The sequence below is a fragment of the Triturus cristatus genome, chromosome 5_1 (genome assembly GCF_964204655.1).
Source record: "Triturus cristatus chromosome 5_1, aTriCri1.1, whole genome shotgun sequence".
In the NCBI taxonomy this organism is placed as follows: domain Eukaryota; kingdom Metazoa; phylum Chordata; class Amphibia; order Caudata; family Salamandridae; genus Triturus; species Triturus cristatus.
In genome coordinates this window covers 984,878,031-984,903,367 of record NC_140587.1, presented here as the reverse complement: position 1 = coordinate 984,903,367, position 25,337 = coordinate 984,878,031, and the positions used below count along the sequence as shown (strand labels likewise).

Below are 25,337 nucleotides of genomic sequence, written 5' to 3'. Positions count from 1 at the left end.
GAGCAGGTGATGGCGAACTCTGCCGCCCACTGGCGTGGAATGGGCCTGAAAGCTCGGACTAGGAAGGCTTTGAGGCGGATGCTGCCGGGGTGGATGTGGGCTGACCATGTCGTCCTCCAGATCCGCCACGGCGGAAACCACGTCCGCGACCGCGCGCAGGTTGGTTCTGCGGCTGGTGGCTGGGCGGACGTGAGGAGGCGCCCCTTCCTTGGCCACGAAAGGGGCGAAAAGCGGAGGTGTGCGCCCGCGGAGCCGAGAGGCCCAAGGACTTGGCCGTAGCCCGGGAGTCCTTAAAGCGGTTCAGCGCACTGTCCGCCTTCTCACCAAACAGGCGAGTGCCATCAAAGGGCATGTCCATGAGGGTGTTCTGGACATCCCCGGAAAATGACGTGGACCGCATCCAGGCGTGGCGACGGAGTGCCACCGTGGTGGAAATCGCCCGACCCAGCGAGTCCGTGGTGTCAAGCCCACATCGTATGGCGTGCCGCGCTGCATCCCTCCCATCGGCCAAAGCCTGGTTAAGACGTGTCCGGACCTCCTCCGGACACAGGGGCAGCACGTCCTCCACCGTATCCCACAGAGAATGGGAATAACGGTCCAAGAGACAGGCGGTGTTTAAAGACCGCAGGCCCAAACTAAGGGACGAGAACAGTTTCTTGCCAAACTGCTCGAGTCTCTTGGAATCCCGGTCCGGCGGAGCGGTCGGGAAGGAGGATTGGGAGGTAGAGGCCTGGATAACCAGACTCTCGGGGGTGGGGTGTTGGGACAGGAAACTGGGGTCGCCCGGAGCAGGGCGGTGGCGCCTGGCGACGTTCCTATCCACAGGAGGAACTGTGGAGGGCTTGGACCAGGTGCCCTGCAGAACGTCAGTGAGGGCCTCATTGAACGGCAGCAGATGCTCAGTGGAGCTTGCTGCGGTTTGAAGCACCTCAGTGAGGATGTTAGTCCTCACAGCCACGGCAGGCAGCTCGAGCCCAAGGGCTGCGGCCGCCTTGCGCAGCACCACAGAAAATGCTGCACCCTCCTCCGAAGCCACAGTCGGAGGAGAAGTGAATCCAGTGTCTGGCGATGTATCAAGACCACTGGCCTCCCCCAGTTCATCTGCCCAGTCCTGTGAAAGCTGCGACTGAACAGCCAGAGGGTCCTCAAACCCCTCCCAGTCGCCCCCGTCGTCCGATTCCTGATAAACAGGAGGAATGATCGGAGCCGGACTGTAGAGATGAAGGGTCTCTAGCGGCGCCGGACGCGGCGTCGGTCGACGCCGTTGCGGCGCCGGGTCCGGAATAGGGCTAAACTGGGGTTGGACGCCGTCCGGCGTCGGCAGCAACGGCGGCGGCGTCGGCGGCACCGGAGGTGTAGGCGTCTGCGCCGGCGGCGCCGGTGACGGCGTCGGTGGTTCATGCGCCGGCGGAGGAGTGGTTAGGTCAACCGGCGTCGACGGGGGCCCAGGCATGGGCCCCGCGGGGACCTGCGGCGTCGAGACCGGAGTCGTCGACGGCACCGGGGCCGAAGCCGCCGGCAGGCAGGGTCGCCCAGTCTAGCCCGCGGGGCCCGAAGGCGCGCCAGCGGGCGTCGACGGCGGGGCCAGGCTCCTCATGGCCGAGAGGAAGGCACTGACCTCCGCCGGCGTCGCGTTAGTCCCAGGGACCGGAGGGTATGGGGACGGGCGCGGCGCCTGCGGCTCCGCCGGAGCTGCGGGGGTGGAACCACTGGGACCCTCGGCCGAGTCGCGCGACCGGCGAGGGGAGTCCGAAGAGCGATGTCGCCGCTTGGACTTCTTAGAGCGTTTGGACTTACCCGACGACTTGGAGCCCGACGATCGATGGTGGCGTCGGCTAGGGCTCCGCGAGCGATCCTTGGACCTCCTCCTGGACCGGGATCGCGCACGACGCGGAGCCGAGTGGCGAAGCTCGAGAAGCTTGCGGGACCGCTCCCGCCGAGCCTTCGAAGTCAGGGCCTGGCAATCGGAACACGACTCCGCGTCGTGGTCGGGGCCTAAACAGTAGAGGCACCGGCGGTGGTGGTCGGTCACCGACATCAGTCGATGGCAATCCTCGCAAGCCTTGAACCCAGGCATCCTACCGGCACCAGATGTCGACAGACAAGGATCAAAAGTGATCAAAAAAGATTTAGTCAAAAAAGACTAAAAGGGGTAGCTCTCCCGGATCTGCGCTTACTGGCGCGGAAAAAAGAAGAACTGACGTCAGCGCGCGAGGGCGGCGTCTAAGTACTCCGACGACGTCATCCCGGCGCACGACGCCGACGACGGACGCGGAGCCGCAGACGACGCCTAGCGACGCGCAAGGGGTATTGCTGACGAAAAATCTTCCGGATCCAGTCTGACGCCTGGGGATATTCTAAGGTGAGGAATCTAACTAACGTGTTTCTTTCAGATAGGGGGTGTAGTGACCCTAGGGGTAAGAAACCCATTGGCTACTACCCTTCACTCCCCTTAACGCCCCTAAATGTAGTATTTAGGTGGTCCCCGTGACACCAGGAACTCAGATTTGTCTCCCTGAAAGAAGAAGAAGGACAAAAAAGAGCCGAATACGTGAGAACTGAGGACCAGCACCCAACTTGGTGCAAAACCCTGCCTTGCAGCTGCTCTCATGCCAAACACGGATATCGACTCATCCAGAAGCGGAACAGCATTTCCAAACCACTGGAGGTCTGCCCAGCACTTCATCGACCCAACATCTCCCTTGGGGTGGAGGAGCCACTTCCATGCACCAGTAGGCAATGACTGCATTTGCCCGGTAAGCCTTCTGTTGACCCCCTTGCTCACCAAGGGAGCAGCACTCCAGAAAGAGGTCTTTGTTGCTCCAGGAGGACAGATCTGTCTCCATGCCGAGTTTGGAGATTCCAGGAACCCTAGGAGCTGCCCAGCACCGATATCCAAGGTACCAGAGCCAACTGCAAGCAACAAGGCTTGTTTGTGTTCAGGCGGAACACCGCTGCCCCCAAAACTCACTTGCATGTCAAGGGACTTCAAGAGAGGCCAGCTCTACACAGAGAGTGGCCCTGCTATGTTTCTTTTCCCTCTTCTGCAGATACACCAAGAACAATTTCAGCCTCCAACACACTGCCCCACCGGACAAAACACCTCTGCACCTGAGTACCCAACCTGGGCTCAAGGACCCTGACACTGTCTCTGTGGTCCAGAGACCCTCAAGAGCTGAGCCCTCACTTGCGTTCTGCTGAACTGGTCCCTCAGTCCCCACTTGCAGCCTTTTTGTTACAGTTACTTTTTCTATTGACTTTAGCGTGTAGCGTTCAAGGCTACCACCACATACAGCACCTCTGCACCCAGACACCTCAGGGCAGGTAAACTTGAACTATTGGTGCTTTCTTGGACTATGGCCTCTACTTACGTTAAGTCCAGAAGAACAGTCTTGTAAGTCATGTGTAAGTGTACCTATGCAGCGAATGTCACTCCCGTAGGATAACATTACCGCGTTAGAGGCTCATACCTCAAATTTAACAGCTGTAATTTTCTACTGTTTCTACTGTACAAATTTATGACATCTAAAGTACTTACCTGATTCCGATGATCTTGGTGTCCAAAATGATTTTAAAAATCTGTTTTATTTTAATAAATTGGTCTTGAGTTTCTTCATTAGTGTGTGTCTCATTTATTGACTCTGTGTGGGAAACAAATGCTTAACATTACCCTCTGATAAGCCTAAACTCCTCGCCCACACTACCACAAAGAGAGCAATTGGGAGTATTAATTTAAACTTTGTAAGCCAATAAGGGCTGTCTGGACTTTCTACATAGTGTACTCCATTTTGGTAGACTACATAAAAAGCCAGCTTCCTACAGTTAGTCAGCAATGATGGATGATCCTCTACTGCAAGTAGTTGAGATGCATCTGTTATATGGGTTATGTGTCCATAAGCATTGTTGATGTTTCCTTTATCGATGGGCCCAAAGCTATTTCGAGTCAAATATTGAACATTCTTTGCCTGCCACTCGTCCTCATTTGTGTACATGGTGATAGTGTCTGAGGGCCAATCATTTGGTCGTCTCCAATTATTCTCCATTAGTGGTGCTGAATTAAAGCTTTTGTGACATTTATTTAGGGCTGCAGAAGCCTCAAATTACTTTGATTTACTCTCCATTTTTGCTTTGTACTGTTCAAATGGCCCCAGAAGTTTTTCCTGTCCTTTTATTTTACATTTTGCCAGAGGGGCCAATATTGATCTAACACACCCAGATCTCATAGTAATAGTCCTTCCATTTGTGTGCTTCGGGGAAATCACCCAAACGATTTGGAATTTCTTTTCATGAAATTTGGAGGAGTGGTAAGCTGTTGTTGACACCTTAATTTTAGATCCTTTCACTGCCCCTCACCTTTCTGACAGTGATGTTGAAGAGTTCTTTTTTACCAAATAGTGACCAACTGAAAGCTAACTGGAGGCATTTTTTTGTCTTTATGGAGGGTTTCTAGCAGGATTTTAAAAGGAGGATGATAGATTTTTCGATGGTCATCTTACTCCCACTGTTTTTCTTCCACACATGTCTTCTGCAAGCCTTTGGTCCTTCACTGTATTGATGGCGGTTGTTTTTTGCCTTCACTGAGACCCTTGGTACTGTTGTTGTTTACTGCTTGCGCTAGTCATGCCTCAAGGAACCTTGGCATCACCACTTCACTTTGAATTGGCTCACGTGGCTTAGGGTACTCTTTAAGTACTCCTCTGGAACTCTGGACGCTAGGCAAAACCACAGGTGCTGCCTTCTTAGCTCTTAACCCACGCAGCCATTCCCGCTTGGCGAGTGCGACCCAGAGACCAGTCGACGCTACCAATCCTCATTCGCCTACCCAGCAAACAGGCTCCGTTGTGAAGGCTGGTCCTAAGGACACACACAGGTTGCATGGAGATGCCAATGGCTGGACAGGACAAGGGCACAAGCACAAATCAACTGCTTTCATGGTGTGCATGAGCTGATGAGTGAGAGAGCGGATGGCTGCTCCTCACCACCACCTGCTGAACTCAGCCAATGAAAAACTGCCTACAGGATGCTGCGAATGCCCAGCGGACCTCAGGAGTGCCTCCGCTTCAGAGTGAGTCGCCAGTGATGTCAACCCAGGTTTTAGGCTTTGCGCTCCGGGTCTTGATGATTTGAAAATACAACGATTTTATAATGATGCAGTAGCGTGTTGTAGAAGGTCACTAGAGATCGCCACTGCTTGTGCTGCTGCAGCTGATGCCACCGCCACAGTCACCGCCACCATCAACCTCAGCCTATGTTTGTGGCCGTAAAGCAGTTCTGCATTGGCAGTTTTGTGGTCCCGCAGCTCTTCTCCTTGCTTATTGCAGCTCCATCTTGCAGCTTTGCTTGGAAAGTACCGGGTGGTGGTGGTTGTTTTTCAGACAATGGGCCTCATGTAGGAAGCCAAATACCGGTCGGTAACGGCCGATTTTCGGTAATTATACCGTTACCGACCGGTATTTTGGCTTTTGAGATGTAGGGGGAGAATTTCATGATTCGGTATTTACCGAATCGGTAAAATTACCGAATCGGTAATATTACCGATTCGGTAAATTTACCGATTCGGTAAATACCGAATCATGTAATGAGATGTAGGGGGAGTGTGTGGTGGGTGTGGGGATTCGTTATTTACCACCAACTAAAGGTTGGTGGTAAATGACGAATAGGTGACAAAAAGCATTTTTGTGCACGTTTAAGTGTGCAATGTGGCAGACATACATGCCCTTAGGGCATGTATGTGCGCCACATGTGCACACATGGCCGAATCAGGGGTGCAACAGGGTGTCAATGTGACACCCTGCCACCCTTGCATGTGCTCCCCCATTACCGAATCGGTATTTACCAATTCGGTAATGAGGCATACCTTCCCATCAATGGGAAGGTATGCCTCATTACCGAATCGGTAAATACCGATTCGGTAATTACCGAATTTTTCCGAATCGGTAATATTTACCGACTCATTACCTACATTGCATTTACCACTTCATAAATACCGAATCGGTATGATTCGGTATTTATGAAGTGGTAAATGCAAGCCCACCTACATAAGGCCCTATATGTTTTCATGGGATGTGATGGTGTCATGTTTAAAGGAGTTATCCTTGTGCTCTGAACATACATCCTTCTCTTCTTTCACTGCATTGGCCTTGGCTTCCTCTGCTGTGGTGCCTCCTCCACTTGATGTAACAGAAGGCTATCTGGATCCTCAGTGGTATGTGTCAAAATGCAATGTAATTGCCGATTAGTGCTCCATCCGTGTTGGCGGCTGTGAGTGTCACTGTTTCTGAGGACAGCTGTTACAGACTTGTTTGAGTCAATTGACTCACCACTGAATTTATTGTCTGCAGATGTTTCTTTTCATAATGATTTTTGCCTTTCATAGATTGATTGCAGGCATTTTGCCACTCCCACTCCTTATTACAGTGGCACCTCCAAGCTCAAAAAGACATGTGGGTCCTCCTTCAGGGCATCAGCGAATAATAAATGACCACCACATGATGCTCATATATTATTCACTTTCAACAAAAAGAAAATTACTGTGGGTGTCCCAATGCCCACCAGGGACACCCATATATTATTTTTACTTCGGGGGCTGCAGCCCCCCTCCCCAAGCCACTAGTGGCCCCAGGGACCTCACCCCATGGGAGATTTTTGGGGGCTTATAAACAAGGGGAGGGGGCGAACTTCCTCCGTCCCTGAGCCACCAAGTGCCTCAGAGACCCTATCCCCTGGGGCATTTTTGTAAAAAAAAATAAGGAGAGAGGAAGAGTTTCCTCCCCTGCCTAATCCCCCAAGCCACCAAGGGCCCGGGGACCACGGGGGAGTTACAGGGCTTCATGGCCCCAGCATTCCTCACCAACCAGCACTGTACTGGGTGCTGGGGGGAGCCGGCCCCTTTCCTTACCTCCCATCAGGCTGGAGCAGCATTTCTCTACTGCTCCTGCCAGGTAGGGGCAAAGTGGTATTCCCTGCCTGCAACAGTGCGGGCAGGGTACCACAGTGTCTCAGGGATGGGCTCCCCAGGACACTGTTTATATCTTGCCCAGGGGGTTGTGGTCCCCGGGGCAGATACTACCACAGGGAGGGGGTGCAGACCCCCTCACCTTTTGCTTTTTTGGCCCCGGGGAGGGGGTCCCTGGGGTCCAATAGACCACACATTCCTTCCCCTTCTTTATCAACTTGGCCCTTGGGCCCATATGTGGCTCAGGGAGGGGGCTGCATGCCCCTCCCCTTAAATTTACATTTGATCCCGGGGAATGGAGTCCCTAGGGCCTTGAGTGGCCCAGGGACGGGGGCCCCACTCATGCCACTCCCCAAAAATATAAATAAGAAGACTAGGGGTCTAATTGAATAATAATTAAAAAGTCTACGGGCGTTTCCTTTCTAAAAAAAAAAAAAGTTTTTGAAGCTGCAATCCCTCTAGAGTATGAGCAAATAAAAGTATGTTATTTTGAAATCTCTTTGGTTGTTGCACTTTACTAATTTGACTGTTGTTTTGATTACCCAGAGCTGATAAGTTTACATGCTCCGGATTGTTTAAAAAGATCAATGGAGATTAGATTTATACTTTCTTAAACTAAGGTTTAAGACCATTGTTTTCTATATCGATTAACCGCCCAGGTCCAAGACTTGAATTGGGTTACCCCATTTTTATAATGGCAATCTCTCTAATTGGCAGCACGGCTAAGTTGATGGGATGGTTATTATTAAACAAATTGGAGGAATAGGTAGAGAAAAAGAGAGTATTACCGGAAGCACAGTATGGTTTTAGAACGGGACCATTGATCAATACTTCAATTTGAGTGTGGTGATCGCCAAGTACACAGTGGCTAAGGTCAACTTTTTATGGCCTTCGTGGAACTCTCTGCCACAGTGGACTGCGTGGACTATAGTAAACTATAGGCAATTATTGAAGGCGTGGGAGTTCACCCACTTATTATTATAATTATTAGACAGCTTTACTCAGGGGCGAACACTTGCGGTCATTATGGCAGGGAGGGGAGTGTACAAGATTTTTTTATATTGAGAAGGGTGTGAGACAGGGGTGTGTCCTTCCACCATTTTTGTTTTCCTTTTACACTAACGGGGTGGTCGCAGTCCTGGCGGAGGGTATCAGCGAGGTTCCCTATAGTGAGGCTGTTCCGATACTGGTACTCCTCTATGCAGACGATACAGTGATTCTAGCTAGGACTCCCTTGGCATTGCAGTTGCTCATAGAGGAGTATACCAGGTTCACGGACAGACTAGATGTACATGTGAATAACAAAATTGTATGTCCTTATTGCAGGGAAGCACTCAAAGAAACTTCCCATATTCCATATAGCTCATCAGAAGGTAGAGGTGGTGGACACATTCTCATACCTGGGGAACTTATTCGATGGAAGGTTCATGGAAAGAAATGGTCTTAAATAGGGCAATCCTCCATGAAAGAAGTATTGCAGCCAAATTTAAATTCTCAGAGAAACTGGGGTCCAAGCCAACTCCCGAAATTTAAAATATTTATGCAGCCAAAACCAAGGTTATTGCCACATATGGGGCAGCAATATGGGGCATGGCAGAAATACTACCATTGCAACGTGTGGAGGACACTTTTGGGAAGAGTGCTCTCATTGGCGCGTAGCTGTGCAAACTATGTTTGTAATAGTGAGCTATGCCCAACTTACATCGGTGATACGATCAAACTGGCACTATTACTACTATAAAATTCGATATGGAAAAGGGAGAGAGTAAAATGGAACCAAGCAGTATTAAGGGATTGCTTAAAACTGGATCTTGCTAATAAGATCCCAAGTCTGCGATACTTATTCGACTTTCCATCGAAGTGTGTGAGCTTTCCCATGGCTAGGCTCAAAGAGATATTTTTAGAAAGGCTGAGGCGGATAGGTGGGTGCAAAACAAAAACAAAAGTACTGTTGGTTTATATCATATGGTTCCCCCTGTAAAGCATGGCGTGCAGTCATATTTGGCTTTTGTACAGAACCCCTAGCACCATTTTATACTGATAAAGGTTCTGCTTAAATTACATCCCGCTCATGTTTTAGTTTTCCCGCTGACTCCCATTCTTTAAATGGGTTTTCTCCTTGTCCCTGTGACGATAGCTCCATTCAGTCAAATTTGCATATTTTATTTTTATGATCAATATATTCCTCCCTGCGGAAAAAATATATAATTACATAATTCATCTACAGTGGTAAATTATTTTTTTCGATGTTGACCAGCACTATTTTATTTCCAACCACTTGACGACTCACTGGTACGCTTTGCATTAGCCGCGTTTTTGTGAGCCGCCTTAAAACGTAGGCATTATATCAGACCTGTGTATTTGAGATGAAAAGTTACCTAAATGCTGATTGTTGTACTTTGAACGTCTATTTATTAATCTCTTATGCTGTATTATTGACTTATAAAAATAGGTTACTGGGCGAGCCCGAGTATAATGATGTGTATATAAGGTTTTTAATTTGACTTTATTAAGGGGGACGACTTATTTGTTGCTTTACTATTAGAAGGGAAACAAACAGGGATTGTGGGATAAATGGTTTACATATGAATTTTCACTCTATGCAGGAATTTGCATTTTAAATGTTTTTAATTGAGAACTTTTCATGGAATTATTTTTAATACGTAAAATGTTTTAAATCTTATGTTTGTACTTTTATGCATCTCAAATGATACAAAATAAAGTTTGATGATGATGATGATATCATGGCCAGCTCCATTTATTCTCACTTAACACATCAAGACCAGTTTCCATTTTGTTTAATTAGAATGTCATGCCCAGTTTTAATATCTTCCAGTACACAACTCATTTATATTTTTATTATGCCCAGTTAGCACATCAGTCACACTTTCCTTAAAGCTCAACATAGGCAGTTTTGCTTAAGCCCAGCACACAAAGTGACCACTTTCAAATATGACCAGTTAGTACATTCTTGATATTTTCCAGGATGTCTCTTTACCTATATGTAATGTTGCTGGGCGTTCGTATTTAAAGCAGTTGCATCTTGGTGCTCTGTGCAGACTTTAGAGTACAGCTACAATTCACTGAACAGACGTTCGGCAGTGGGGGAAACTGTTCCTTAACCACATTGGTGTAGGTGGATGAATCCATGAAGGGAGGTGGAACTTGCAACCTTCCACCTTATCTAGTGTCAATGTTAAGTGTGTTGTGGGTTGTCCCTGCTTAGTGGTTTTCAGCGTGAGGCTTGGTACTGAACCCCTCGAACTAACCTGTATCAGTTACAATTAGGCATGGGCAATGGATCTTGTCCCATTTGAAACAACATAGGTGGTTGTGTGTCAGAGTCTGTCTACTGCAGTGTTTGTTGGATTGTTTGTTGGCGATTCTGGGATGCACTGTTCCTCTTCTAGGTTCTAATGAAAACCGTCCACCTTGAGTTTGTTTCATTGTCTCCTTGTATCTGCAACAGGTCTTTATCTATCTTTCATTGTGTCTATTGTTCTTGGTGTTCTATTCCCCCTGCTTTGTTCTGTATGATGTTTTCTGACCCAATGCATCTCAACTGTGAGAATCTCTCTATTCCTCTGCCCCTTTTACCAACATATCCCGGTCTCTTTTTTTCACTCTCCAACCAGAGGTATCTCTGCGTTGTCCATTCGCCAAAGCGCCATGTTCCTTGGCTCCCTGACCGTTAACAGAACTTGTTCTTGAGGCCCTATGTTCTAGGCATAATGGGATCGATTGTTGGCTATAGACAAGGTTTACAGGAAGAAGAGTCCATAGGGCAGAGTTGATGAGAGCCCATGTAATAGCCCTCATTGAACCCTATCATCGTTTACACCAATCTATAAAAGGAACTCACTGACGGGGCTCAAAGACTCCAGAACCAAGCTACCAGACTATTTCCCAAACTGCGGCAATGTAAAAACATAAAACCAGCCTTGGAATCCCTCGTATGGCTCCCAGTAGATTCTAGAATACAATTCAAAGTTGTTTGTACTATGCACACAGCTTACTGGTGCAAAGGCCGTTGATACATCCGGGCAATGCCTCCCTGCTGTTTATTTATTTAAGCATTCTTATATAGAGCATTCAACCATGAGGTATCAGCGAGCTGTGCACGAAACGAAATAAGACATAATTCAACTTACATCACACTGGATGGAAGAAAAAAAAACACAAATTTAACAATCAAATGCCCATAACAGATTGAAAATCAGTTAGGTTGGTTCCAGAGTGTGCCATGATGAGGCAAGAAGCTGAGTAAGGCTGACAGGAGTTAGTGGATGGAAAAGGAGAGGAAGTGAGGATGAATAAAGTTAGGTGTAGGAAACAAGAATGAAAGGATAGTTTGGGGAAGGCACGAAAATGTTTATAGAATAAGTAAAGAAGTGTGCTATTTGATGCACCAGAGGTAAAAGAAACAAGCATTTACAATGCAATGGTCTCGGCAATATTATAGGTAGAGCTATTGGTATTGCTCATTATTTTTTTATTATTTTTTTATCCCTAAATAAATGGCAGTCATTTCTATTGGCATTAGCTTTTTTTGTGCATATGTGATACCTATTGCATTAGCAGAGAGAGGGTGAGGTAGTGAGAGAGAGTGAGGTATTGAAATAGAGAGTGAGGTAGTGAGAGAGAGTGAGGTAGATAGAGAGTGAGGTAGTGAGAGAGTGAGGTAGTGAGAGAGTGAGGTAGTGAGAGAGTGAGGTATTGAAAGAGTGAGGTAGTGAAAGAGAGGGATGTTGTGAGGTAGTGATATATAAGCATAGAGTGATGTTGTGATGTAGTGAGATAGAGAGAGGTAGTGAAAGAGAGAGTGAAAGTGAGTTAGTGAGATAGAAAGAGTGAGGTAGTGAGATAGAGAGTGATTGAGATAGAGAGTGATTGAGGTAGTGAGTGAGAGAGAAGTTGTGAGGTTGTGAGCTAGAGAGTGAGGTAGTGATGTTTTGAGAGAGAGAAAGGTTGTGAGATAGTGAGATAGAGTGGATCTAGCCATGCGGAATCTTTCTTGCGCTCTGCGGGATTCCCGGAGCTCCTATTTTGACATCTTGAATATTATCTTTTTTTTTTTTTTAGAATAGCAAGGTTTAAAGGAAAGCCGCTTTTCGTACTGCTTGCCGAAACGTTCAAAGTACATTTCATGTCCACAAACATTAGTGGAAGCAACCTACAATCTAGGTTTCTACTTTGCCAAACTTCGATCTGAGAAAGAGCACTCCCCACCCCCACCCCACAACAAACTGTAGAGATTCTTAAACCTTTGCACTTCAGAGATGTACTTACGGCAGTTCAGCTGCTGATGAAAGTCGGAGATCAGTAACTCTACACAGCCCCGGCTCCGCAGGCGTGGTGTCCCGATGCCAACCTACGAGAAGTGTCAGACACAATCAGCGGGAGGCGCTGCCACATCATGTGATCCAACACACACCGCCTCTCATTTACTCCACTTCCTGCGAAACGGCCCTCTGGCTTTTAACTACTTCGGTCTCTCCAGGCGGCGCGTGCGTGGGGCACAAGAGCTGCCTTATACCGAGAAGGAAGGGAGACTGCCGTTTCTGCCTCTCCTTCCGCCCCGAGGTCCGACGCCTAAGTGGGTTTGTTCAGTCTTACGCAAGTCAATTAAAGGCAGGGTTCCCACGTGACGTCACCGATCATAGCAACCTGCAAACACTGAGTTTGGAGGCACAAAGTTACGAGACGATGCCATCTCAGAGATGCAGTGCTCCAGCCCGACCTCCCATGTAACAAAATGCATTCTGGGGGTTGTAGTCCTCGTCAACGGCAGATTATCTACAGTAATTAATACACTCCAAAACAATCATTTCTAAAAAGGAAACTCCCGGACTGGAACATTAAGGCCTTGTGACATGGTCATATGGTAACCTTAGCCAGGAATTAAAAGGCTCACATTCTGTCCCTTTTCTGCCTGCAGAGATAGGGACTGAGAATATAAATCGAACGTTAGACAGAGAAAGAGTGTGTACAGTGCTAGAAAGAAAACCAGCAACGGTTCAGAGAGAAGATATAAGAATACATACATACTTAAATACACACAGAGAGATTGAGGGAGCATCTGTGGGGGCGTATAGAACGAGGAGGAGCTCATCTCTATATGAAATAGATCGGTCATGGTTAGCGATCGGTGATGGAGAATAGGGAGCCAATTTGCGCATGAATAAATCAGACCCTGGTGCTGTGTACAAGAGCCTGTCGAGCCCTCAGCATGTCCGCTGCTGAGACGGGACCAGACTACTAAACAGCTTGTGAGCGAGTGTATGAGCATCGGGAGCTGGGGGCAGGGAGCCAACAGGGGACATTAGCAAATTGGGAAGACTGCGCCATGTGGTAGACAGAGAACCAACGGATTCACCAGGGCAAGAGGGGACGAGGCGCCAAAACATGACTAATGGGCCAGCATAACACCCTGCGTTTCCTGGGAAGATCGTAACGGCGGAACGCCGCGTGTTAACCTGGGCCATGCGTCTGGAGTAGGCGCACGGAGTCGCCGCTTTAACATGGGGGGGGGGAGGCATATTTAACCACGGACGATGTGCCATCTGGGCGCGAACCAGGGATATTCGCTGAGGTGGATGGGGGGCTGTAAGTCAACAAGATAAGGGATGCTCTTACATGCTAAAGGCTCTCGCATTTTTCGCCACCTCTTCTTTTGTGCTTACGCCGTGGGTGCCTTGGGTGAGAGAGTGGGGGAAGGAAGGGGCTGAGCAGCTCCACGTCCCCTTACCGAAGAGAAGGATATTGACCTCAGCAGGAAGAACGGATATTGACTTCAGAAGAGACGCTGTGTCGATAGACCCTCGCCATTTCTCTGCTCACGGCCAGACGACAACAAAAAAATGGCGGATGGAAGCTCCGAAACTTTTTCGGATTCGGGGGCGTGTTCCTGCTGTTCTAAAAGGGCGTGGCTAAAAAGTGGAAAGAACAGCAAGGAACACGCCCCCGAATCTGAAAAAGACGGAGCCTATTTGGAGGGACGGCTCTCTCCTCCAATGGCGGGCCTCCGTTTAGGAAGCCAGCCAATGGAGGAGAGGCAAAAAGAGAGGCGGGCTAAGGAGCCACTCTAGGAAACATTAAATCTCGACTTCCGGTTCTGCCTTCGGCAGACCGGTAGTCCTCGACCTAAAAACGGAAAGAAAGGTGAAAGCAGAGAGGATTCTGTCCTGTTTTAGCAAATGAGGTTGAGTAACGCAGGTGCCCATCAGAAGCCTGCAGACAGCACCGCATCACCTTATACAGAATATACATAGAGGCAGATCTCGAGGGGCCTGGTGTCCAAGAATGTGGAATAACTGAATGAACCCAAGCCTCACAGGTAAACCAAACTATAATCCTTTCAGTAAAGACCTGAAAACTGACTGTTCCAGTCTGCATTCACCTTATCTACGCATCGCTAGTGGCAGGCCCTGTATAATATCGGACCAAAACAAACCCTTCACAGATTGAACCCTAACTCCCTGAAGCTCCGAAATAACTGGAAGGAGGCAAGAAGCGTTCTATAACAAAAACTCGAAATATTACCAAGAATTATTAAAAACATAAGGCCTCCGTTTCGAGTTCTCTTTATACCCAAAGGCACATACCAGCGCCTGAATTTATGATACTGGCGAGAATCTCTCCATGAACTAATGGGGATCACAAATTAAAGTTCCCAGAATGGGGAGTAACCTGCCGAACTCGGAATTACTGGATCCTTTTGTTCAGGGTTTTCCCACTTATGGGAAGTTTAATGAAGATATATATCACCAGCTCTGAGCAGGTGAGAATTGTCTGTAGGGACGTCACGAGGTGCGGGGTGGGTGTCAGGGAATGTTTCTGGGTTGTAGGGAGCTCTAGCCTCTAGAGCAGGGGGACTAAATATCTAACTTCGTAAAAGCGGGCATTGATTATTTGATATGTGGATTCTAAGTTTCGTTTATGTTTTTTAAGTACACAAATCTTCAAACAATTCTTATTTCATTATGGTTGTAGAAATATAGCCAATGTCATGATTCCTATTTTTACCAATTAGAATAAATCCAATTGAATATTTACATGACGATACTAGGGAAAATGCCCATTAGGAGCAAATATTGTACCAGTAGCTTCTAAATTGTTCAAGAGAATAAAAGGAAGGAAGGGTTGTTAATGACTCTTGTGGTAAAGGTTTTTTAAGTCAGGGAGGACAAGACAGAAATGATGACCACATGGAAACACAGGAGGCCAGGGTCAATAGACACAGTGACAATGTGTCTAAAAATACTCATCTGTAGTTTTCAGGTTAAGAAGTTTTAAGTTTTGTTATTTTAGGATGTCTTGTAAAGCGCACAGCTGCCCCAGCTAATAGCAAAAAAGGCAGCTGAACGGCAAGGGAAACCTATCATAACTAAAGAAAATAAACCAAAAGGCTGTTAAACGCCACAGAGGCAGGCAGAAAGGGAATCAACTGCAAGAAGGACCTAAAGTGAAGGGAAAAGATGGGTCTTCAGTGCTTTACGAAATGCCAGATAATTATCCATACTCTGGATATGTACAGGGAGGGCATTCCAAAGTTTAGCTGCCAGTGAGCGAAAAGAACGCCCACCGGCGCGAGCCCTGCTGACCCAGGGAACAACCACCAAGTGTTGGCGAGTGGGAGTGTAGGAGGAAAGCAGGCTCGCTCGGATACCAGGGGAAGGGGAATTCAAGATCCTAAAAGCAAGGCAGAGGGACTTGAACTCCACGCATCTCGCTACCGGTAGCCAGTATAGCGGACGAATAGCACTGGAAGTGGAGCAGAATCTATGTATGCCGAGAAGAGTTCTGGCGGCTACATTTTTGACCCTCAGCAGTCTCAGAAACTCCGTCTTGTTGACCCCCAAATAGAGCGTGCAAGCATAATCCAGTCTCGACAGCACGGATGCCTGGACAATCATCTGCCAGATGGAAGGGTAAAAAAAGCCCAGCAGAGGTTTGAGCCCACGAAGAATACCAAAGCACGTCGCCGCCACCTTCTTAGTTTGGGTTTGGAAATTAAGAGCCGAGTCGACGCGGACACCAAGATTTTTCTCCACCTGTTTGGTGGCGGGTGCACAACCCAAGGTAGCGGGCCACCACAGCTCCCTCCATAGCTCATGATCTTTCCCTACCAGCAAGACCTCAGACTTGCTGGCATTAAGCTGGAGACAGGTGGCAGTCATCCACCTTGCGACGTCAGCAAGACCGCTCCGAAACTTAACAGCGTCATTCAGACAGTCATCGGAGAGGGCCACTACCAATTGTGTATCATCAGCATATGATACAATAGTCAGCCCTCTGCTCTTGGCTACCGCAGCTAGAGGCTGAACATACAAATTAAAAAGCATTGGACTTAACGCTGAACCCTGCGGCACTCCCTGTTTGATGGAATGGACCCTGGAGGTGAAATGGGCGGCCGACTCCTGGAAGGACCTATCCGAGAGGAAGGAGGGGAACCAGTTCAGTGCGAGGCCCATGATGCCAGCCTCCTTCAACCTCCGCAGCAAGATCTGGTGAGAGACCGTATCAAATGCGGCACTGAGATCTAATAGGATCAGTGGTGAGGTGCGTCCCTCATCCAGTGCTGCCCTCAGATGTTCAGTCACTGCTAGGAGGGCAGACTCCATGCTAAGGCCAGGGCAGAATCCGCACTGGGAAGAGTCAAGTATATTATTCTCCTCCAGAAAGCCTGACAAGATGAAATTAATATAGGCTTCGGAGATCTTAGTGGCCCATGGCAGCAGGGAAATAGGGCGGAAGTTCTCCGGTTTAGCTGGGTCGAGGGTGGGTTTCTTTAATAAAGGAACTACCCTAGCCTGCTTCCACGTCCTGGGAACCGTAGCCATAGACAGGGATATGTTAATAACCTGGCCCAAAAGTGTAAGAAGCACAGGTAACAGTCTCATAAGATGGTCAGGCTTCATGGGATCAGCAGGGGAGCCAGATTTAACCTTCCTGCATGGTATCCCTAGTGCATCCTCAGTGATTGGCGGGAAGGCGGCCAGAATATGGGCGGAGGCGGGTTGACCCACAAGGTCAGAGCCCGTAGCCACCTGAGGAAAGGTCTTATAGATATTATCCACATTATTTATAAAGGAAGTGGCGAGATCCTCACATTTGTCATCTGACTTGATAGAGGACGCAACCGATGCCCCAGCACTTTTGAGATTTTTAAGAATTGAGAAAATCCTCTTGGAGGGATTATTGCTGTTTCTGATCTCATCAGCAAAATAGGTTGCCCATGCTTTCTGAACAGCCCAATGGTATTTCTTAGTGGCTGACAGATAACATCCCTTCAAAATAGGATCAAAGTCTCACCTCCACGCCCGACTCCATCCGCTTGCATGCTTTACGCATATTGGCAAGATTGTCATTGTACCATAGATTGGATTTAGTACTAGGACACTTAGCTTGTTTGACAGGAATCAATTCGTCCAGGGGGCGAAGTAGCCAATCAGATAGTGCTTCAACAGCCACATCTGGATCTTTTAACCAACTGGGCACACTCGAAGAGAGGATGGTGCTAAGATGATCAAAATTTAGTTTATGCCAAGGGCGTCGGAGCAAGAGTTTCTGAGGCAACCTTCGAGAGGGCACAACCCCAGAAAGCATCATGGGGATCAAATAGTGGTCAGACCAACATAACGGAATGGGCTTAGAGACAGAGACGTGAAAGGTTGGAAAAGACTGGATCAAGTAAGTGGCCAGCAGAGTGGGTAGGACCTTGGACTAGTTGGAACAGCTGGCAGGCTACTAGATCAGCTGAGAAGTTGGCTACTTCTGTATCGTGGAGGTTGTCAAGATACAGATTTAAGTCACCAATGACAGTGAAGTTGGCGTACCTCACGGCCATAAAACTAACTATGTCAACCAGCGCAGCACTGCATTCCTACGAAGAACCTGGGGGACGATATACCAGTATACCAGACATGGTATAGTTAGAATTAAAGGAGATCCAAAAACATCCACATTCGCAACCCAATACGGTTTCTTTGACAAGGGTGCATGTATAGCAGGGTTTAAAAACAACTGGAACACCGCCACCTCTAGCCGCTCAATTGAGAGTGATAATACAATAGCCCGGGGGAAGCGCCATACCAGGCTCTCCCATCGTATCTACTGACAGCCATGTCTCCATCAGAAAGAGAACATCAGGGGATTCATCAAGTAACAAATCGTACACATCCAGGTGGTGCTAAACTAATGAACGGCAGTTAAGGCTGAACAATTTAATGTTCTGTCCAGGGCCAGGAAGATGAATAGAAGGGGATGAGGTGGTCGTCCAAGAATTAACACCACAATTCCCACAACAAAACGGACCCTCAAGTACGTTACAAGGGGGAAGGCCACAGGTGCTCCCTGTTAGCCTAATAGCTAGAAGTTTGTCACGAGAATAAGCGAGCATACAACGTTTTTAAAATAGAACCAAAGGGTAAAACAATAACGCTGCAGCTCACCAATATATACTGCGCGTCCGCGGTCTGTTCATGCCTAAATACCAGTAGCGTGAACAGTACCGCCCCTCCACCCCCGGAAATACTTCACCAAGGCGAGAGACAGTGATCGAGAGTAGCCACCCTCTGCACAAACGGCTGATTGCCGCGGTGGACCGCAGCATCTAAAAAGTCTAAAATATACTGTGTCTACGGGCCAGGTGTACGTAGGAAAGGTTTTACAATTACCAAATTTGTGCGATTCACTATTCGGTATTCCCAAACACCCATGTACAAATGTTTGTTTCACACATTTTGCAAGTACCAATGGGTCGCAAATAGACCTACCTCTATAATAGCCATGAGATAGGTCTCGGTTTGCGACCCTTTAGGAATCGCAAAAATCACAGGGATGGTAGCCTGCAGGGACCAGTAGACCACCATGTTTGTGATTGCTTTTCAATAATGCAATGATTTTATTTTTTTTCCTTTAAATGATGCCCGCTTTCCTTAAAGGAAAACGGGATGCGTTTCAAAAAGAACAAGCATTAGGTTTCGCCTATGTAATTAATAATATATATATATTTTGGTAAGTTTTAAGTTGGTGAGCAGTTCTGCAATATAAGTAAAAGAAACTCCATAAAAGGGTTATGACTTGTTTTTTTGGAAAGGCAATTTATTGTGCAGTACGTGGTGGTCATATAAAGCAGTTCTGTACCTTCAGGTGAATTTGGCTCTATATAAAACTGCCCAACATAAAACTGCAAAAAGCAGATTAAAATGTGTAGGCGATTAGTTACCCGTATGCTTGTATGAAGTAACTTGTGCTAATATAAAGTGCTCCTGTACCTTTGAGTGATGTTGGCACTATATAAAACAGACCCCAAAATAAAACTGTGAAAAGCAGGTTTAAATGCAGAGTCAATTGGGGGGGGGGATTAGGGGGGTTGTAGAGGATCTATGCAACGGTGTTAGTGAATTTGTCTACTGTGTTCTGTTTGAGCAAGGCAAATTATAAGTAGATTTTGAAAGGTAGTGAGTAATAAATATAGTTGGGTGGAGTCATGCACCACCTGGTCAACATAGACTAACAACAGAGTCTAACTTCTGCCTCTTTCCTCAGACAACAACATTTTCAATTAAATCAAAAACAATGTGCGTAGGATTAAACACAAGCAGAGGTCCAAACATGTATATAGTCATAAAAAGCATCACAAGGTCTTGAAGCCAATGCGAGATCTATTGGCTTTGTCAATGTTTATTTCAACATTTTGCACAGCAGTGTGAGCTGCTGTGACAAAGTAAAGTAAAACAAAGCGTACTCATGCAGTCTCACAAACACACCAATCCAATCATACTCAGCCATGCTGTACCCATGCAGTCAGACTCGACCATGCTATTCACATGAAGTATCACAAACACATCAATGCAGTCAGACACAGCCATGCTGTATTTATGCAGTCTCACATACACCATTGCAGTCAGACTCTTCTATGCTGTGCTCATGCAGTCTCACATACATCACTTGTAAATGCAATGTGACTGAACTATGCAGAACATGTGCAGTCCCACACAAACACAATTAAGAAGGCAATGACCCACTCAACTATGCTGTGCTCATGCAGTCTCACACACACACCCCAATGCAGTAAGACTCAGCCATGCTGTAGCTAGGCAGTCGCACACACATCAATTGCAAATGTAGGAAATGCATGGTGGCTAAACTGTACTAAACACACAAAGTCTCTCACACATGCTTGTGAATACATTCACTCACTCAACCAAACTGTACTTATTCAGCCTCAGGTAGATACAGACACTTATGAAGGCAGTCAGAGTCATCAGTGCTGTACTCATCATGCAGTGTCACATATCACTTTCTGTCCCATTGTTTGGTTCCACGACACAATGTGGCTCATGTAGAATGCATGAAGGACAGTGCAGCACCCCGTGTGACAGCAGCATGCCATCAGCTGCATCCGGATACAAGATGCAGACAACTTCTCACCCCCGAGCAGCGGGAGCTCAGCAGAGAGACTCTGACCAAAGCGGCTTGAATACTTGGCTTGAAGAATTTTAGACGCCTGAACTAAACAAGAATTTGCAATGCAATAGGTCTCACATTAACAAGAGTTTGAGCTATTGGCATTGTGTAAATGCCAATGCCTTTTATTTATGTGTTGTTTTTTAAAACAGATAAAAAAAGGTATTTTCACTTACAATGCCAATAGCTTAAACTCTTGTTAATGTGAGACCTATTGCATTGCAAATGCGTGCTATAATTTTTAAAAAGCATTAGGAGAGAGCATGTCCTGCCAGCAACAGCAAGCAGAACACAGCTATTTGAGAAAATAGTGCTCGGAGGCTGTAATTGAAGACTACGCAGTAACAACACACGTAACAGTGGGTGTAGCCATGGGTGTTTATAAAATGATACAAGGCAGTACTAAGGAGGGACTACTAAGCCTTTTGACAAATGAACAGCCTTAGTTTACAGTGGACAATGACACAAACCAATGAAAAATATGAGCGTAGAGTGGGCGGAGAGTTAAGTCTCTACTTCAATACAGCATGCCTCACAGAGCAGCACGTGTGCAGCCCAGGCTCAACCTAAAAAGGCTGCCAACAGAGGAGAATGCAGTACTATTTTTAATTACTAATAGTGAAATACAACTGGTACATTCTGGATGCTCAACACAAATTGAATTGTTGGAAATGCAAATTTCCTTCGCTTGTGTGATGTTGGACAGACAACTTGGTAGTTGCTACACACGTCATTTCAGCCAAAGCGCTCGGATAAAATAGATTAATTGAGCAAATTCCGGTTTTAATGCCATTCAAACCACAGTTAAAGAGAATGACGAGTGGCGGTGTGAGTGGCGTTGGGAGGCGAAGCATACAAGAGTGATAGCTAGAAGCAAGCATTCTCATGGTATGCTTCATGAACAAGCCACAAAGTTGAATGCGACGCTTGAACAACAAGAGTGCCGAAATAGAAGCGAAGGGTCAGGACAGAGGGTGGGGCGTTAATGCCAGAAATTAAGATCTTGGAGCTGGGTTTGAGTCTCTGCTTGGGCTCACAAGTAAAGTACACTCGAAATGCGTGCAGAAACAAAAAGTGTAAAGCAATAACATTGGAGAAAGCTGCAAAAAACCTATCAAGAAGCACACTTTAAATGTGTGAAGTCCTCAAAGCAAATAAACACTGTGCAGTCTTAAGCAAATAAAAGAAGTTCACATCAAAGCTGGTTGATATGTACGCCTTAAATGCGTGAAGTCCTCAAAACAAATAAACCTGTGCAGCCTTAAGCAAATAAAAGAAGTTCACATCAAAGCCAGCGGTTGTGAACCAGTACTTTGGCCCTGGGAAACTGATAAGTGAAAAACACACATGGAAAAGGAAATAGAATGCCTACAATCAATAGAAATGAGGAAAAGTAAAGTGACAAGCACACAGATCAATAAGAAGTAAAGGTGTGATGTAAACCCCTTTTAAGATATAGTAAAAACAATAGATTTCACAAGCACAGCGCAAGCGCTGTGCAGGTAAAATCTAAAAATTCAAAGTTTTCTTTTCATTTTTTAAGAGTAGGCAATGGTCCGCGGGACCACTCCCTGCTTTTTAAAATGTTTTTACAAACATTCACAAGAGGGAAGGGGTCCTTTGGGGACTCCTTCATGTTCGCGAATGGGTTACCACCTAATTGAAGTAGATGGTCATTTGCAAATGTTTTGCAACTGAATTTCGGTCGCAAAACATTTACACATACCACTGCAATTCAGTATTAGAAAGGGATGCCCTAAACACGCCCCTTCCTAATACTGAATTATACCAATTGTTTTGTTCCCAAATGGGCCGATTCTGTGAATCGGGCCGTGTGCGACTGAAACATAGCTTTGTACATCTGGCCCTATATGAACAGGTTCCGGAGACCCTGTAACAGGATATGTGACATTTTTGTGTAAAGTAAACAAAAAACAATTTGGTGGTAAGACTATGTTAACAGAGGATAAACATAGGCCCTGAATAGCCTATGAGACCACATGACACCGTATTGACACAAAATTAGTAGGATGTTTACGGTGTGGACTACATTTTTTAAATATACCATAATCATACAAATGCAAAGAAACTAACTTAAACTTACCATTTGAGGCACACCAAAAATTACAACATTTGAGTACTCTGAGAAAGAGACCTAAAAGGGGAAACAATAAAAAAGCGATCAATTAGCTTTTGTGTAATAAATTATGTTTTTAAAATGCAAATATTATTTATTATACTGGAGAAGCCGCAGGGTAATTCGTTGTATTTATTATTGATTACATTTTACTATCCTACTGAACTTTAAAAGGAATAGCGAACCTCTTGGCATTGTGTTCTCATTACCTGTATCTCTTTTTCAAAAGCGCTGCGAGCATGCATGACCACCTCACTACATCCGCAATATTAAAAATAGATTTAAAGAAGACCTGCCATTTACAATTCAGAAATGATCTTTCATTTTTAAATATTTTCTTTTATTGACAAAGATGTTCATGGCAGATGATATAAGCTGTGAATCAAAATATCTGTCATAAGAAAAACTGTAAGGCCTAATATCAGTAGGCATGGAAGCATTTTTAGTGGCGTTGAAATAAATTCTATTTGCTCACTTACAACACACCACCTACATTTGGTGCCTTTCATATCTCTATGAAAAACTAAAGTGCCAATATCTCACCCTGTCATTTGAGTTATGAATTCTTAACACAGAACTAATAATGTACAAAGTAAATTTGTAGCTGCGGATATAGCCTAAAGCAGATCTCACAGTTAAGAAGTACCTCTACCTTGGGGGAAGGTTTGTGGTATTCCAATCCTCACTTGATCGTCACAGGCCAAAAGGAGGAAGGGGGATGCATTCATCTTTCTCTGCCACAGGTCAGTAAGGACCTGTGAGTTAGTGGAGTTTTTTTCATGCTGGAAGCTGCTCAATCAGAGCAATGTTTAGGTCAACCCTCTCCACACTGACAGAGTCTGTAAAATTGAGGGGTGGAGGGAAGCTCCAGAGGGTTGCAGAGGAGGGGAGTGTATAACCAAGGGTGGAAAAAGGAGAATGTAGGACATCTGGTATTTTTTGTATCTATATATTACTGGGCTAGGGAAGAGTGTTGCCATGGTGGCTGGGGAAAGTGGAAGGACACCTGGTATTCTTTTAGACATAGGGGTGGCTTAAGGGCGATGGAGCGGAGGGTTACCAGCTAAGGATACACACAATTCACATACTCACCTTGGCCCATAAGCACTCATACATAAGCTAGTAAGCACCGCTCGGATCAATTTAGTGTGCTAATACCTGCAAGATTAATTTACCTCACAAATTCTTACCAACCCTTTCGTCCGTATATAATTTCTCTGATCAATGGACCTAGGTGCACATGCATCAAAATCCCGAAAAGCGAGTCCTTATTAGCGATAAATAAGGAATCGCAAATAAGGAATCGCTTTCCGGGATGCATGTACAGATTCGGTAAAATTTAGCGTTTCCTTAAAAATCGCAAAAAATAACCAAAAACACAATAGCGATTCCTTAAAATAAAGAATAGCAATTTCCGAATTCGGTATTAGCGAAATCAGTATTTGCGAATTCGGAAATAGCGAATTTGCAAAAAACGGGTCGCACTAGAAGCGGGCTGATGACATCACAACCAGGAAGTCATCCAGCCCATGCCTCATTCACTGCCCTGAGGAGCTCACAGGAGGAGGCAGAGCATACAAGCTGAGCCAAGAGACTTCACCCTCAGAACCCATCCAGACTACCTTCATCCAGGATGGACAGGAATGTACCTGCTACATCAGACACGCCCAGGAAGAGGAAGAGAAAGTTCTCTGACAGGGAACTTGAGCATTTGATCGAGGGGGTGAGCAACAAGCATGATAAGCTGTTTGGGAAGCTGTCACTCAAGGTGCCCGAAGCCGAGAAGCGGAAGATATGGCTTCGCATCAGGGAGAGGGTGAATGCTGTCGGAGTGACGCACCGCAGCATCGACGACCTTAAGAAGAGGTGGTATGACCTCAGGAAGAGGGCAAAGGAGCGCATTGCCGAAAGGGTCAAGGAAGCAGCTGGCACAGGAGGGGGGCCATCCAGAGTACCTGCCAACACTGCCCTGGAGAAGCTCGTTGAGGGGACCATTGAGCCAGAGGCAGTCGTCGGAGTAACCCAGATGGACACCTCCGGCGCAGCAACCAAAGAACAAGGTAAGATGGATGCCTGCGCCTATACGCTGCATATTGTATACCCATGCCCATCCCCCCAGGTCAATCACAGTGTGCAGGGAGAAGTGCATAACACATATACCCTCACATTAGTATTGCATCATGGGAGTTGTAGTCATGTTAGCCAAGTGTGCATGTATGATCACCATTGCACAATAAATGAGATCAGCAGTACAGGCCCAACAGTGTGTCAAAATATGTAATTTATTGTAGGAAATAAATGCGGAATGACAAACAGATATAGTCACAAAATAAACTAACAATGCACACACAGATGCATCTCCGGTGGACTCTGATGACAGTGAGCGACTCATCATCTCCGAGACACCGACAGATACCGATGGAGACACTCCGCAGGAAGGTCAATCCACACCACCACCACCGATAATACCACCACCACCACCACCACCACCAGCGACAATACCATCAAGACACAGGGCACATGTCCCCTCCCTGCAGGTGATGGATACAGAGCCGAGACCAGCACCCACAAGTGCTCCCAGTCAGACATGTGTCACACCGCCAGCCCCACCACCAGCACGTGGCCGAGTCACACAGCGGCGCAGGTCCATGTGCAGTATTGCAGAGCGCCCTGAACAGCCAAGGAACATCTATGGTGGTGTAGAGGCCCAGATGCTGCGTGTTCAGCGCCTGCAGGGGAGACACATGGGAACAATGAATCTCAACATCTCCA

The 25,337-nt window shown here is 46.6% G+C and overlaps 1 protein-coding gene across 5 annotated transcripts in view; it reads right to left on the bottom strand.

The window, feature by feature from the left end:
* Positions 1-25,337, bottom strand: part of ATPSCKMT (ATP synthase c subunit lysine N-methyltransferase) — a 216,236-nt gene that overhangs the window by 65,550 nt on the left and 125,349 nt on the right. For all 5 annotated transcript variants that reach the window (XM_085606091.1, XM_085606092.1, XM_085606089.1 and 2 more), the window contains one exon: positions 22,533-22,583. In XM_085606091.1, the coding sequence (XP_085462217.1) occupies positions 22,533-22,583 (51 nt within the window). Of the gene's footprint in view, positions 1-22,532; positions 22,584-25,337 lie in introns of those variants that run through there.